This window comes from Thalassophryne amazonica, chromosome 10, assembly GCF_902500255.1.
Source record: "Thalassophryne amazonica chromosome 10, fThaAma1.1, whole genome shotgun sequence".
Classification (NCBI taxonomy): domain Eukaryota; kingdom Metazoa; phylum Chordata; class Actinopteri; order Batrachoidiformes; family Batrachoididae; genus Thalassophryne; species Thalassophryne amazonica.
The window spans coordinates 2,950,043-2,963,951 of record NC_047112.1 but is presented as its reverse complement, the minus strand read 5'-3'; the positions used below and the strand labels follow the sequence as shown (position 1 = coordinate 2,963,951).

The 13,909-nt window shown below is 44.5% G+C and overlaps 1 protein-coding gene across 1 annotated transcript in view; it reads left to right on the top strand.

The window, feature by feature from the left end:
- The window catches only part of frem1b (Fras1 related extracellular matrix 1b), a 199,592-nt gene that overhangs the window by 148,199 nt on the left and 37,484 nt on the right, over positions 1 to 13,909 (top strand). The window contains exons 22-24 of the mRNA XM_034179310.1: positions 720 to 861; positions 4,111 to 4,309; positions 10,336 to 10,600. Of these exons, the coding sequence (XP_034035201.1) occupies positions 720 to 861; positions 4,111 to 4,309; positions 10,336 to 10,600 (606 nt within the window). The remainder of the gene's footprint in view (positions 1 to 719; positions 862 to 4,110; positions 4,310 to 10,335; positions 10,601 to 13,909) is intronic.

Genomic DNA, 13,909 nt, shown 5'->3' with positions numbered 1-13,909 from the left:
CTCTAGATAACCCTCTCAACTTGGGAGAACGTATAATCATCATAATCACTCGCGAACTCACTAAATTATCACCATCCACGTCCTGGCTTTGCCATTGTTTACAAGTGCTGTGAGACAGCGGAACTCTGCTGGCACCGCGGTGCATTCCGGGAAGCGCAGGCAGCCGCCAGGGGCATTATGGGAAACGGTGAAACACCAAATTTATATTTTTGCTTGGTGTGCATGTCGGCTTTGTTCTCCAGCATAAAAAAGTTGTTTGACCTTTGACCTTCCCCTTGATTTTTAAAGCTTTTTTGAGGCGTTGTCTGTTCTTAACTAGACACTGAGACAAAACCAAAAACACACATCAACGTCTTGATCAGAAATGGATTCTTCATTGAGTTCAAGACTCCAAACAAACTGGTTTCACTTAGAGCAGAACATCAGCCATCCAGCTTCTGACTTTACAAAAACGTGTTCCAGAGTTTTTGGTCTAAATGTGTTTGAAATCACAGAAGCTCAGAAATGGGACTGGAACCAAACTGGAAACAGGAAAAAGGGAAAGTTTTGATGAAGCTGCTCCTGATGTCAGCTCTCATTTCTTTTCCTTGTCGCTGTGCTCGTGGTGGTTTTGTTTTTGCTCTTTTTACTTATTGAAGGTTGTTTTTTTTGAAGGTGTGTCAGCAGAGACGCCGTCTTCACCTCGTGTGTGAACGTGTCTTGTTTTGCTGGTGCTGCAGGAACGCCGGGCTGGAGCTGGATTCGGGCGAGCGCAGGGTGATCTCCAGCGTGGTCCTGGAGGTCCAGGACCAGGACACGCCCCCCACTCACCTCTATTTCTTTCTGAACACCACGCCACGCTTTGGAAAACTGCAGCTGAAGGTGTTAGATGTTCATCACGCACAATCATTTTTTGAGGATTCAGACATGGTTTTATCCGGTTCAGGCTGAAGGGACGCGTTCCTGTGAGGGACAGATCCAGGTTCAAGTCCTGGCTGTGAGGACGTGTCTGTGGTCCATCAGTTCTGTAAATGAGTCAGGTTTATGGTTAAAATCAAGAAAATGTTCTGAAGTTCTTCATTGTCAGCAAATGGTTATTTTTAGGTCAAAGGTTAATGTGCAAATTTTTTAAATAATGTTGCATTTAGAAAACAGATGATGTCGTTGTTGGGACGAGGAGAGTGATGATCATCCAAAGCACCAAAATCAGACCTGGGTGTCAAAATTATGGTCATCAGCCAATTGTTACGCAGTACTGAGACACTGCAGGGGGGAAATTCTTTAAAAGGAAAAAAGGTTTCAGACTTTATTAGATTTTTCAATTCCAGCTCAAAACAGAAAACAAAAATATTTGTCTTTTGAGTGGACTAACTAAAATGACTCGCTTTCAACCTCAGAACTGGAGGAAAAACTCAAACATGGCAGCTTCCAGGCTGACAATCGCTCATCCATGTGTCATTCAGACAACACACACACACACACACACACAAACAAACCCACAAAATGCTTGTTTAACGTTTTGTTAGATTTAAAAAAAAAAATTGATTGTTTTGTCAGTGCCCGTCCTGGACACCAACATGGACTCGTAAAATTTCCTGCATATTTGCTCTGTAATTTGTGTCTGTAGCATGGCCCCAAGCAGAGGGTCGCCCCTTTGAGTCTGGTCTGCTTGAGGTTTCTTCCTCAGATCATCAGAGGGAGTTTTTTCTTACCACTGTTGCTCTGGGGGTTGCTAAGGTTAGACCTTACTGTGTGAAGCACCTTGAGGCAAATTTGTTGTGATTTGGCGCTATATAAAATTAAACAAACGGAACTGAAACTGAGTGATGTGGCAGATGTCAGGGTTAAGAACCATCCACGAGTTACTGAGGAAGAAATCCAACTCGACTGCGTGTCTCCATAACGCAACAAATTCTGTTTCTGTCCATACGCACGTCTAAAATGTCCTCATGAAGATGATCTTAAACACTTTCTCTGGCTCCAAAATAGATCCCTGTCATTTGATTGGTTGATTCTCTGTCACATGACCTCCCATGATACGAGGAAGTTAACTCCAGCAGCCGTGACGTTCACAGGGACATCTTTAACAGCTGTTGAAGCGGAAGATGAAGAGCTGGACCAGTTCTTGTCATGATTTTGCACTGTGCTTAGACAACACACACCACACACACACCACACACACACACACATACATACACACCGCTAAAATCTCATCAGGTTGTCAGCGCTGTGTCAGTGAGTCCTGCAGGGTGGAGTCAGCTCCTGGGTCCTGCTGCCCTTCAGCATCTGTGCGTCTAATTTTCAATAAAATATCAAATAATGTGGATTTACAAGGTCTGTGAGAAAACTATCTGACCTTTTTATTTTTTTCAAAAACTATATGGATTTGAATCACGTGCACTTGCATCAGACAAGCTTGAACCTTTGTGCGCATGCGTGAGTTTTTTCACGCCTGTCGGTTGCGTCATTCACCTGTGGGCAGGCTTTGAGTGAGCACTGGTCCACCCCCCTCGTCGGATTTTTATTGTCAGTGAAATGGCTGAGAGGCTGCCGCTTTGCTCCATGAAATTTTTTTCAGAAACTGTTACAGCCAGTTGGAAACCATTTGAAAGATTTAGATGGATTTTGGTGAAGATTCTGTCGGTGTCACACAGTAAGGACTGTTAAAACCTTTTTAAAGACGGCCCACAGCGGCGGAGGGCGCGCGGCGCACCGAGCGGCCATCGACAGGCTGGAATGACCAGATCATTTCTAAACTGAATGCTGTGTTGATCCGGGACATTGTGTGACTACCACAGAAATGGCAAGAGAGCTGGACATAGCACTTTTGCGGCACATTCCACTGTTACAGGAGATTTTGTAATGAAAGATGTGCGGAGGATTTCGCGCGTCGGCACGGAGCCGAAGCGCTCAACAAAAAAAAACGCTCAACAAAAAAAACACCTCCGTGTTGGAAACCATTCGTAAGATTCTGACAGCTTTTGGTGGCTTTTCAGTCGAGTGAGTATCCGAGAAATTGTTTAACAGCTGGGCATGTTCCAACTTGTCCTGTGAGACTTCCAACACGGAGGTGTTGTTTGTCCCGCGCCATGAGCGGCTGCGTCCCGATGCGCGAATCTGTCCGCACGTCTTTCATTACAAGATCTTTAACAGTGGAATGTGCCGAAAAAGTGCTGATCCCGACCTCTTCCGAAACTTCTCTGCTAGTCACATGAAGTCCTGCATCAACAGAGCCAGCCTGTCGATGGCCGCTCGGGGCGCGGTGCGCCCTCCGCCGCCGTGGACCATTTTTAATCCAGTTTTAATGGTCCTTAATCCGTGTAATACCGATAGAATCTTCACCGAAAGCCATCTGAATCTTCCAAATGGTTTCCAGCTGGCTGTCTGGCAGAGTTTCTGAAAAAATTTTCATGGAACAAAGCGGCAGTCGCTCTGCCAATCCTAAACAATAAAAATCCGATGAGGGGGCTGGAGCAGTGCTCACTCAAAGCCTGCCCACAGGCGAATGATGCAACCGACAGACGTGAAAAAACTCACGCATGTGCACGAAGGTTCAAGCTTGTCTGATGCAAGCGCATATGATTCAAATCCATATAGTTTTTGAAAAAAATAAGGTCAGATACTTTTCTCACAGACCTCATATATGAGGGTGTCATATAAAACAAATAATGAAAGTTTTCCCATTTGCTGCTGCTTTTGGAATGATCCATTTCATCGTTCAACTCGAGCAAATATTCTCATACTGCACATTTATTATTTGTATATTTTTGATTTTTATAACATTAAAGTCATTTAGTAGTTGAAGTAGAAAAAAATCCATTCTGAGCCAGATACCTGACCTGTAACACTACGGAGTCTCACACTCTGCAGTGTGTCATCATCAAACATACCAGCAGAGAAACCCTAAAGCTAAACTTGAACCGTAACCATAACTGCTAACAGGGCTACACTAGGTACAAATTTAGAATTACTGATACGGCTAAGTGCAGCTAGCCACTTTGATCCAACCTCTGGATGTGTTTTGATTTTGTAATTCAGAGTTCCCATTTGTCATCAAATGCAGCATCACTGAACGTTAGCTGTTAGCAGTTAGCTCACTTGTGTCACAGGCCTGAACTTTGTCACCTGCAGGCGGCGGCGGGTTGGACTGAGCTGTCAGCCGGTCAGAACTTCACTCAGGACGACGTGGAGATGAACCGTCTGTGGTACACACACACCACCAGCACCTCTGGGTTCAAAGGTCACGACAGCTTCCGCTTCTTTGTCAGCGACCTGGACAACGAGACGCCTGAGCAGGACTTCATCCTCTCAGTCCACACTGTGGACAAAGGTTAGAGGTCGTCCTCATGCTGGTACTAAGTAAGAATCAATCAATCAATCAATTTTATTTATATAGCGCCAAATCACAACAAACAGTTGCCCAAAGGCGCTTTATATTGTAAGGCAAAGCCATACAATAATTACAGAAAAACCCCAACGGTCAAAACGACCCCCTGTGAGCAAGCACTTGGCGACAGTGGGAAGGAAAAACTCCCTTTTAACAGGAAGAAACCTCCAGCAGAACCAGGCTCAGGGAGGGGCAGTCTTCTGCTGGGACTGGTTGGGGCTGAGGGAGAGAACCAGGAAAAAGACATGCTGTGGAGGGGAGCAGAGATCAATCACTAATGATTAAATGCAGAGTGGTGCATACAGAGCAAAAAGAGAAAGAAACACTCAATGCATCATGGGAACCCCCCAGCAGTCTAAGTCTATAGCAGCATAACTAAGGGATGGTTCAGGGTCACCTGATCCAGCCCTAACTATAAGCTTTAGCAAAAAGGAAAGTTTTAAGCCTAATCTTAAAAGTAGAGAGGGTGTCTGTCTCCCTGATCTGAATTGGGAGCTGGTTCCACAGGAGAGGAGCCTGAAAGCTGAAGGCTCTGCCTCCCATTCTACTCTTACAACCCTAGGAACTACAAGTAAGCCTGCAGTCTGAGAGCGAAGCGCTCTATTGGGGTGATATGGTACTATGAGGTCCCTAAGATAAGATGGGACCTGATTATTCAAAACCTTATAAGTAAGAAGAAGAATTTTAAATTCTATTCTAGAATTAACAGGAAGCCAATGAAGAGAGGCCAATATGGGTGAGATATGCTCTCTCCTTCTAGTCCCTGTCAGTACTCTAGCTGCAGCATTTTGAATTAACTGAAGGCTTTTCAGGGAACTTTTAGGACAACCTGATAATAATGAATTACAATAGTCCAGCCTAGAGGAAATAAATGCATGAATTAGTTTTTCAGCATCACTCTGAGACAAGACCTTTCTAATTTTAGAGATATTGCGTAAATGCAAAAAAGCAGTCTTACATATTTGTTTAATATGCGCTTTGAATGACATATCCTGATCAAAAATGACTCCAAGATTTCTCACAGTATTACTAGAGGTCAGGTAATGCCATCCAGAGTAAGGATCTGGTTAGACACCATGTTTCTAAGATTTGTGGGGCCAAGTACAATAACTTCAGTTTTATCTGAGTTTAAAAGCAGGAAATTAGAGGTCATCCATGTCCTTATGTCTGTAAGACAATCCTGCAGTTTAGCTAATTGGTGTGTGTCCTCTGGCTTCATGGATAGATAAAGCTGGGTATCATCTGCGTAACAATGAAAATTTAAGCAATGCCGTCTAATAATACTGCCTAAGGGAAGCATGTATAAAGTGAATAAAATTGGTCCTAGCACAGAACCTTGTGGAACTCCATAATTAACCTTAGTCCGTGAAGAAGACTCCCCATTTACATGAACAAATTGTAATCTATTAGATAAATATGATTCAAACCACCGCAGCGCAGTGCCTTTAATACCTATGGCATGCTCTAATCTCTGTAATAAAATTTTATGGTCAACAGTATCAAAAGCAGCACTGAGGTCTAACAGAACAAGCACAGAGATGAGTCCACTGTCCGAGGCCATAAGAAGATCATTTGTAACCTTCACTAATGCTGTTTTCTGTACTATGATGAATTCTAAAACCTGACTGAAACTCTTCAAATAGACCATTCCTCTGCAGATGATCAGTTAGCTGTTTTACAACTACCCTTTCAAGAATTTTTGAGAGAAAAGGAAGGTTGGAGATTGGCCTATAATTAGCTAAGATAGCTGGGTCAAGTGATGGCTTTTTAAGTAATGGTTTAATTACTGCCACCTTAAAAGCCTGTGGTACATAGCCAACTAACAAGATAGATTGATCATATTTAAGATCGAAGCATTAAATAATGGTAGGGCTTCCTTGAGCAGCCTGGTAGGAATGGGGTCTAATAAACATGTTGATGGTTTAGATGAAGTAACTAATGAAAATAACTCAGACAGAACAATCTGAGAGAAAGAGTCTAACCAAATACCGGCATCACTGAAAGCAGCCAAAGATGATACGTCTTTGGGATGGTTATGAGTAATTTTTTCTCTAATAGTTAAAATTTTGTTAGCAAAGAAAGTCATGAAGTCATTACTAATTAAAATTAATGGAATACTCAGCTCAATAGAGCTCTGACTCTTTGTCAGCCTGGCTACAGTGCTGAAAAGAAACCTGGGGTTGTTCTTATTTTCTTCAATTAGTGATGAGTAAAAAGATGTCCTAGCTTTACGGAGGGCTTTTTTTATAGAGCAACAGACTCTTTTTCCAGGCTAAGTGAAGATCTTCTAAATTAGTGAGACGCCATTTCCTCTCCAACTTACGGGTTATCTGCTTTAAGCTACGAGTTTGTGAGTTATACCACGGAGTCAGGCACTTCTGATTTAAAGCTCTCTTTTTCAGAGGAGCTACAGCATCCAAAGTTGTCTTCAATGAGGATGTAAAACTATTGACGAGATACTCTATCTCACTTACAGAGTTTAGGTAGCTACTCTGCACTGTGTTGGTATATGGCATTAGAGAACATAAAGAAGGAATCATATCCTTAAACCTAGTTACAGCGCTTTCTGAAAGACTTCTAGTGTAATGAAACTTATTCCCCACTGCTGGGTAGTCCATCAGAGTAAATGTAAATGTTATTAAGAAATGATCAGACAGAAGGGAGTTTTCAGGGAATACTGTTAAGTCTTCAATTTCCATACCATAAGTCAGAACAAGATCTAAGATATGATTAAAGTGGTGGGTGGACTCATTTACATTTTGAGCAAAGCCAATTGAGTCTAATAATAGATTAAATGCAGTGTTGAGGCTGTCATTCTCAGCATCTGTGTGGATGTTAAAATCGCCCACTATAATTATCTTATCTGAGCTAAGCACTAAGTCAGACAAAAGGTCTGAAAATTCACAGAGAAACTCACAGTAACGACCAGGTGGACGATAGATAATAACAAATAAAACTGGTTTTTGGGACTTCCAATTTGGATGGACAAGACTAAGAGACAAGCTTTCAAATGAATTAAAGCTCTGTCTGGGTTTTTGATTAATTAATAAGCTGGAGTGGAAGATTGCTGCTAATCCTCCGCCCCGGCCCGTGCTACGAGCATTCTGACAGTTAGTGTGACTCGGGGGTGTTGACTCATTTAAACTAACATATTCATCCTGCTGTAACCAGGTTTCTGTAAGGCAGAATAAATCAATATGTTGATCAATTATTATATCATTTACTAACAGAGACTTAGAAGAGAGAGACCTAATGTTTAATAGACCACATTTAACTGTTTTAGTCTGTGGTGCAGTTGAAGGTGCTATGTTATTTTTTCTTTTTGAATTTTTATGCTTAAATAGATTTTTGCTGGTTATTGAAGGAGAGAGCATATCTCACCCATATTGGCCTCTCTTCATTGGCTTCCTGTTAATTCTAGAATAGAATTTAAAATTCTTCTTCTTACTTATAAGGTTTTGAATAATCAGGTCCCATCTTATCTTAAGGACCTCGTAGTACCATATCACCCCAATAGAGCGCTTCGCTCTCAGACTGCAGGCTTACTTGTAGTTCCTAGGGTTTGTAAGAGTAGAATGGGAGGCAGAGCCTTCAGCTTTCAGGCTCCTCTCCTGTGGAACCAGCTCCCAATTCAGATCAGGGAGACAGACACCCTCTCTACTTTTAAGATTAGGCTTAAAACTTTCCTTTTTGCTAAAGCTTATAGTTAGGGCTGGATCAGGTGACCCTGAACCATCCCTTAGTTATGCTGCTATAGATGTAGACTGCTGGGGGGTTCCCATGATGCACTGTTTCTTTCTCTTTTTGCTCTGTATGCACCACTCTGCATTTAATCATTAGTGATCGATCTCTGCTCCCCTCCACAGCATGTCTTTTTCCTGGTTCTCTCCCTCAGCCCCAACCAGTCCCAGCAGAAGACTGCCCCTCCCTGAGCCTGGTTCTGCTGGAGGTTTCTTCCTGTTAAAAGGGAGTTTTTCCTTCCCACTGTAGCCAAGTGCTTGCTCACAGGGAGTCGTTTTGACCGTTGGGGTTTTACATAATTATTGTATGGCCTTTGCCTTACAATATAAAGCGCCTTGGGGCAACTGTTTGTTGTGATTTGGCGCTATATAAATAAAATTGATTGATTGATTGATTATTGGTGGTCTGGGAGCAGGCACCGTCTCTACGGGGATGGGGTAATGAGGGGATGGCAGGGGGAGAGAAGCTGCAGAGAGGTGTGTAAGACTACAACTCTGCTTCCTGGTCCCAACTCTGGATAGTCACGGTTTGGAGGATTTAAGAAAATTGGCCAGATTTCTAGAAATGAGAGCTGCTCCATCCAAAGTGGGATGGATGCCGTCTCTCCTAACAAGACCAGGTTTTCCCCAGAAGCTTTGCCAATTATCTATGAAGCCCACCTCATTTTTTGGACACCACTCAGACAGCCAGCAATTCAAGGAGAACATGCGGCTAAACATGTCACTCCCGGTCCGATTGGGGAGGGGCCCAGAGAAAACTACAGAGTCCGACATTGTTTTTGCAAAGTTACACACCGATTCAATGTTAATTTTAGTGACCTCCAATTGGCGTAACCGGGTGTCATTACTGCCGACGTGAATTACAATCTTACCAAATTTACGCTTAGCCTTAGCCAGCAGTTTCAAATTTCCTTCAATGTCGCCTGCTCTGGCCCCGGAAGACAATTGACTATGGTTGCTGGTGTCGCTAACTTCACATTTCTCAAAACAGAGTCGCCAATAACCAGAGTTTGTTCCTCGGCGGGTGTGTCGCCGAGTGGGGAAAAACGGTTAGAAATGTGAACGGGTTGGCGGTGTACACGGGGCTTCTGTTTAGAACTACGCTTCCTCCTCACAGTCACCCAGTCGGCCTGCTTTCCCGGCTGCTCGGGATCTGTCAGAGGGAAACTAACGGCGGCTAAGCTACCTTGGTCTGCACCGACTACAGGGGCCTGGCTAGCTGTAGAATTTTCCACGGTGCGGAGCCGAGTCTCCAATTCGCCCAGCCTGGCCTCCAAAGCTATGAATAAGCTACACTTATTACAAGTACCATTACTGCTAAAGGAGGCCAAGGAATAACTAAACATTTCACACCCAGAGCAGAAAAGTGCGGGAGAGACAGGAGAAGCCGCCATGCTAAACCGGCTAAGAGCTAGTAGCTGCGCTAAGCTAGCGGATTCCTAAAAACACACAAAGTGAATAATGTATAAATAATTTAGAGGTGATTCAGCAGAGGGAGTGCTTTAGTTAAGGCACGTGAAGATTACACTGTGAAACAAATCGTTATCTAGTTCACTAGATCAATCTAACTGCGCAGATTAAACAGCTAACAGATACAGAAAAACACCGCTGTGCTCCGGAACAGGAAGTGATACAATACCGCAGTGAGAGCCAACCACCAGTAGAGGCAAGCAAGAGCAAAATAATTACTTAAAACACACACACACACACACACACACACACTGCCTCAAGCCTCCGCTGTCCCGCTGGCGGTTCATGTATAATTGAGCGGCGGTGCCCTCCGGCTCACCGTGCCAGCTTTGCCAGTTGGGTGCACACGGCACGGCGAGGCCTCGGACCTTCTGGCTGCAGGTCCTCTGATCCTGAGAGACTGAAGGTGAGAAACACTCGTCAGCGTGACCGCAGTGAATAATTAACCAAGAGGAGGTGCAGCAGCTGTCAGGCCTCCTCTGGGTGCTCCTCCTCCCTCCTCCTCCTCCTGCACAGGCTGAGTCGCTCTGGACGCTTTGTTTTGAGACCGCGTCTCAAACATGTCGGTCTTCAGGTCCAGGAGGAGTTCACGTTGATGCCGTTTGATTTCCTGTTTAAGTGATCTGTTTGTTAACATTCTCACTTTATGACATCATAGCGGAAACATGTTGGCTGATGTTCACACAGAGAGATTTACGAGGTCATGATGGCACTAATGTCTCCATGGACACTTGATTTTTCTTGTCCGGCTGCTCCTAGGTGACGTAGTGCTGCAGAGCAAGGCAGTGAGGCTGATGGAGGGGCAGCGGGTCGTCCTGAACACAGACATCCTGCTGGCATCGGACTCAGCGGGACGTCCGGAGGAGCTGCTCTACACCATGTCGCTCCCGCCCAGATACGGGCTGGTCCACGCCATCCACCAACCGGGTCTGCCGCTGCTCAGCTTCAGCCAGCTGGACGTGGCCGCGCACCGCGTGTGTTACACCCACGACAACAGTCACGGCGCCGACGCCGACTCCTTCAGGTACCACGCTCAACGCCGCTGGACTTCACCCACAGATCAAACACACGACCTACCAACAGCTGATGGAGGTCACATCAGGTCAGGTCGCGACACCGCTGCTGCCGCGCCACGGAAACACCTTAGATACTGGTGTGCGATTGGCAGACAGCGGCTCCACCCACACCTCTCCAAACTAACCATCTGCCTGCTGCAGGTGAAACGTGGCGCCACACTCACTTCAGGGGTCAGGTTTTCCATTTCTTTTCCCAATAGTGGGAATAGATCTTTTCCAGGCAGGAAGACGAGCGCTGAAATCGTTAATGAATTTAGAATTTTGTTCATACAAGTTAGAAGTAATGACTTAAAATGAAATTCATATTATATAACATCAGCTAAAAGTCAATGTTTTCCGTGAGATGAGTTTTTGGCTGAAGCGGGACGTTTTTCACACTCCGGGAGAATAAACGGTGAATTATCCGCTGACATATTGTGAGCGGAGGATCGTTCTGTCAGCTTGGTGCCGAAAAACAGCATCAGCACCACGTTTGGCCGCCAGACAGAAACTGGGCAACAAAGGGGGAAATGGGGGGCAGGGAGCCCTCTCATCAGTGCTGACGGAGGTGAAGCGTTTTGTGCTGCAGCGCTGACCCCAAGGTCATCAGCTCGACGTCCACCTCGACCTGCTGAGTTTATGGCCCTAAAACGAAAATTAAAACCGCCATCACCCCGCCGCACACCATCACAGGCTCAGATGACCTCTGATGACCTCTGATGAACACTGAAAACAGCTGGCAAAAAATTGAAAAATAAAAATAAATAAAAATTTAAAGGGCCAGTGTGAAATTTTATTCTTAACAGGGTGCAAATGACAAAAAACACAAGAAGCTTTCAAATATTTCCTGTATGTAGAAAAATGTTTTAGATCTTTGAGTTCAGCTCATAAAAAATGGGATAAAAACCAAAAGTGTTGCGTTTATATTTTTGTTCAGTTTATGAGAATGAAACTGAAATTACAACTTTCTCAGTTGTGCTAAAACTTTTAACAAATCATAATTCAGAGATGAGATCTGCAAATTTCTGTTTTTTAATCTCAACATTTTGATTTACTCTGGAGATTTTTGTATTATTCTGTTTCGACAGTTTTTTTGTTTTTTGTTTTTTGAAAGTCCTCCTCTACCACCACAGAACCACATCTGATCCTGGATGGCAACCACTCAGGCAGACAACCAGTCTGTCCCCACCTCTCCAAAGTGACCATGATCTGTAAAGTGGGCGTGACCATAACCTTCTCCAGCTGCTGACGCACCGTCGAGAGTCACCAACATAAATAAACCAAAGTTAAACTGAAGATCAACCGTTTGAACCTCTTCCTTCAGTAAACGCGTCGCCTTCTGTGGCTGCACACAGTTACTGAGGAATTAAACCCAAAACCTGGCTGACGCAGCATCAGCGTGGTGACGGGAGTTTGGTGTGTTTGTCAAACCGGCGGGACCCGCGATGCAAATGATCTTAACAGCTCACACACCAGCGTGCACAGTGCCTGTGAGCACTGTGTGTGTGTGTGTGTGTGTGTGTGTGTGTGTGTGTGTGTGTGTGTGTGTGTGTGTGTGTGTGTGTGTGCACATGTTGTTGTGACAGCAGATGATAAATGGACAGTATTCGAAGAAAACATCAGCGCTGCCACGGCGGTGGCCAGAATAGGGGCCGCAGACAGCCGGCTCAGGGCCAATATGGCCGACACCGCGTCCAGATGTTCCACCCGGCGTCTGTGTTGACGCTGAGGGCCGTTTGTCAGATGCAGGGCGGAGTCACAGATTGTGTTGGCAGAGGGCTAAAACACGCACACGTGCACACGTAGATCACTGCTCAGGTCCAACGTGCTGTCAACCTGCAGCAAATGTTCTGTTCAAATCAAACGGGGTCTGGAATCCAGATCCACAGAAACGGACTCATCAGAGGTGCCACACTAATCCCAGATCCACGGAAACTGACTCAGAGGTGCCACACTAATCCCAGATCCACGGAAACTGACTCAGAGGTGCCACACTAATCCCAGATCCACGGAAACTGACTCGGACACGCCACACTAATCCCAGATCCACGGAAACTGACTCATCAGACCCGCCACACTAATCCTTGATCCACAGAAACTGACTCAGACACGCCACACTAATCCTTGATCCACAGAAACTGACTCAGACACGCCACACTAATCCCAGATCTATGGAAACTGACTCATCAGAGGCGCCACACTAATCCCAGATCCACGGAAACTGACTGATCAGAACTGCCACACTAATCCCTGATCCACGGAAACGAGCTCATCAGACCCGCCACACTAATCCCTGATCCACGGAAACGAGCTCATCAGACCCGCCACACTAATCCCTGATCCACGGAAACAAGCTCATCAGACCCGCCACACTAATCCCTGATCCACGGAAACGAGCTCATCAGACACGCCACACTAACCCCTGATCCACGGAAACTGACTCATCAGACCCGCCACACTAATCCCTGATCCACGGAAACGAGCTCATCAGACACGCCACACTAATCCCTGATCCACGGTAATGGGCTCCTCTAAATTCATTTCAAATTCATTTTTTCCAGTAAGGTTGCACCATTTTCTCATAGCCATATGGCCTTCACCACCTTCTGACACCATATAAAAGTATGCAATGTTCACATGCTACTTTTAGCTTTAAGAAAAACATCTTTAATTAAAGAACACGAGCAGATGTATCAAGTGCAGATCAGACAATGGAGCCGAACCAGAACATAAGCACATACAGATTGACATGGCTGGCGGCAGGAGTTGCCGTAGCAACCAGACAATGCCGATTTATGGCAGTCCATATTCCACATATAGGACACTTAACTTTAGCTCATCTATTTCTGAGCTACATTTCTTAGCTCATTTAATTTATACATATTCAGTTCCAGTGGTGGGCACAGATAACCAAAAAATTTACTTCGATAACAATCAGATAACTGAACAGCAGGGTTGGGAGGGTTCCTTTAAAAATGTGTTCCGATACAGTTACTAGTTACCTGTTGAAAAATGTAATCAGTAACGTAATCCAAGTACCATAATATTAAAGTAATGTCATCTGATTACTTTCAATTACTTCTGGATTACTCCAATATCAAATATGTTAATACAGACAAAAGAAACTAAATATAAATAGTCTTGACCACATAGTACAGTTTATTAAGCAAAAATCAAACTGTTTCTTTTCCATGGCATGTGCTCTGTTTTACTTCACATTATGAATTAAGAGCACCACAATATTGTTTTAAACACAACCAGTGTTCACCTGCTAAATT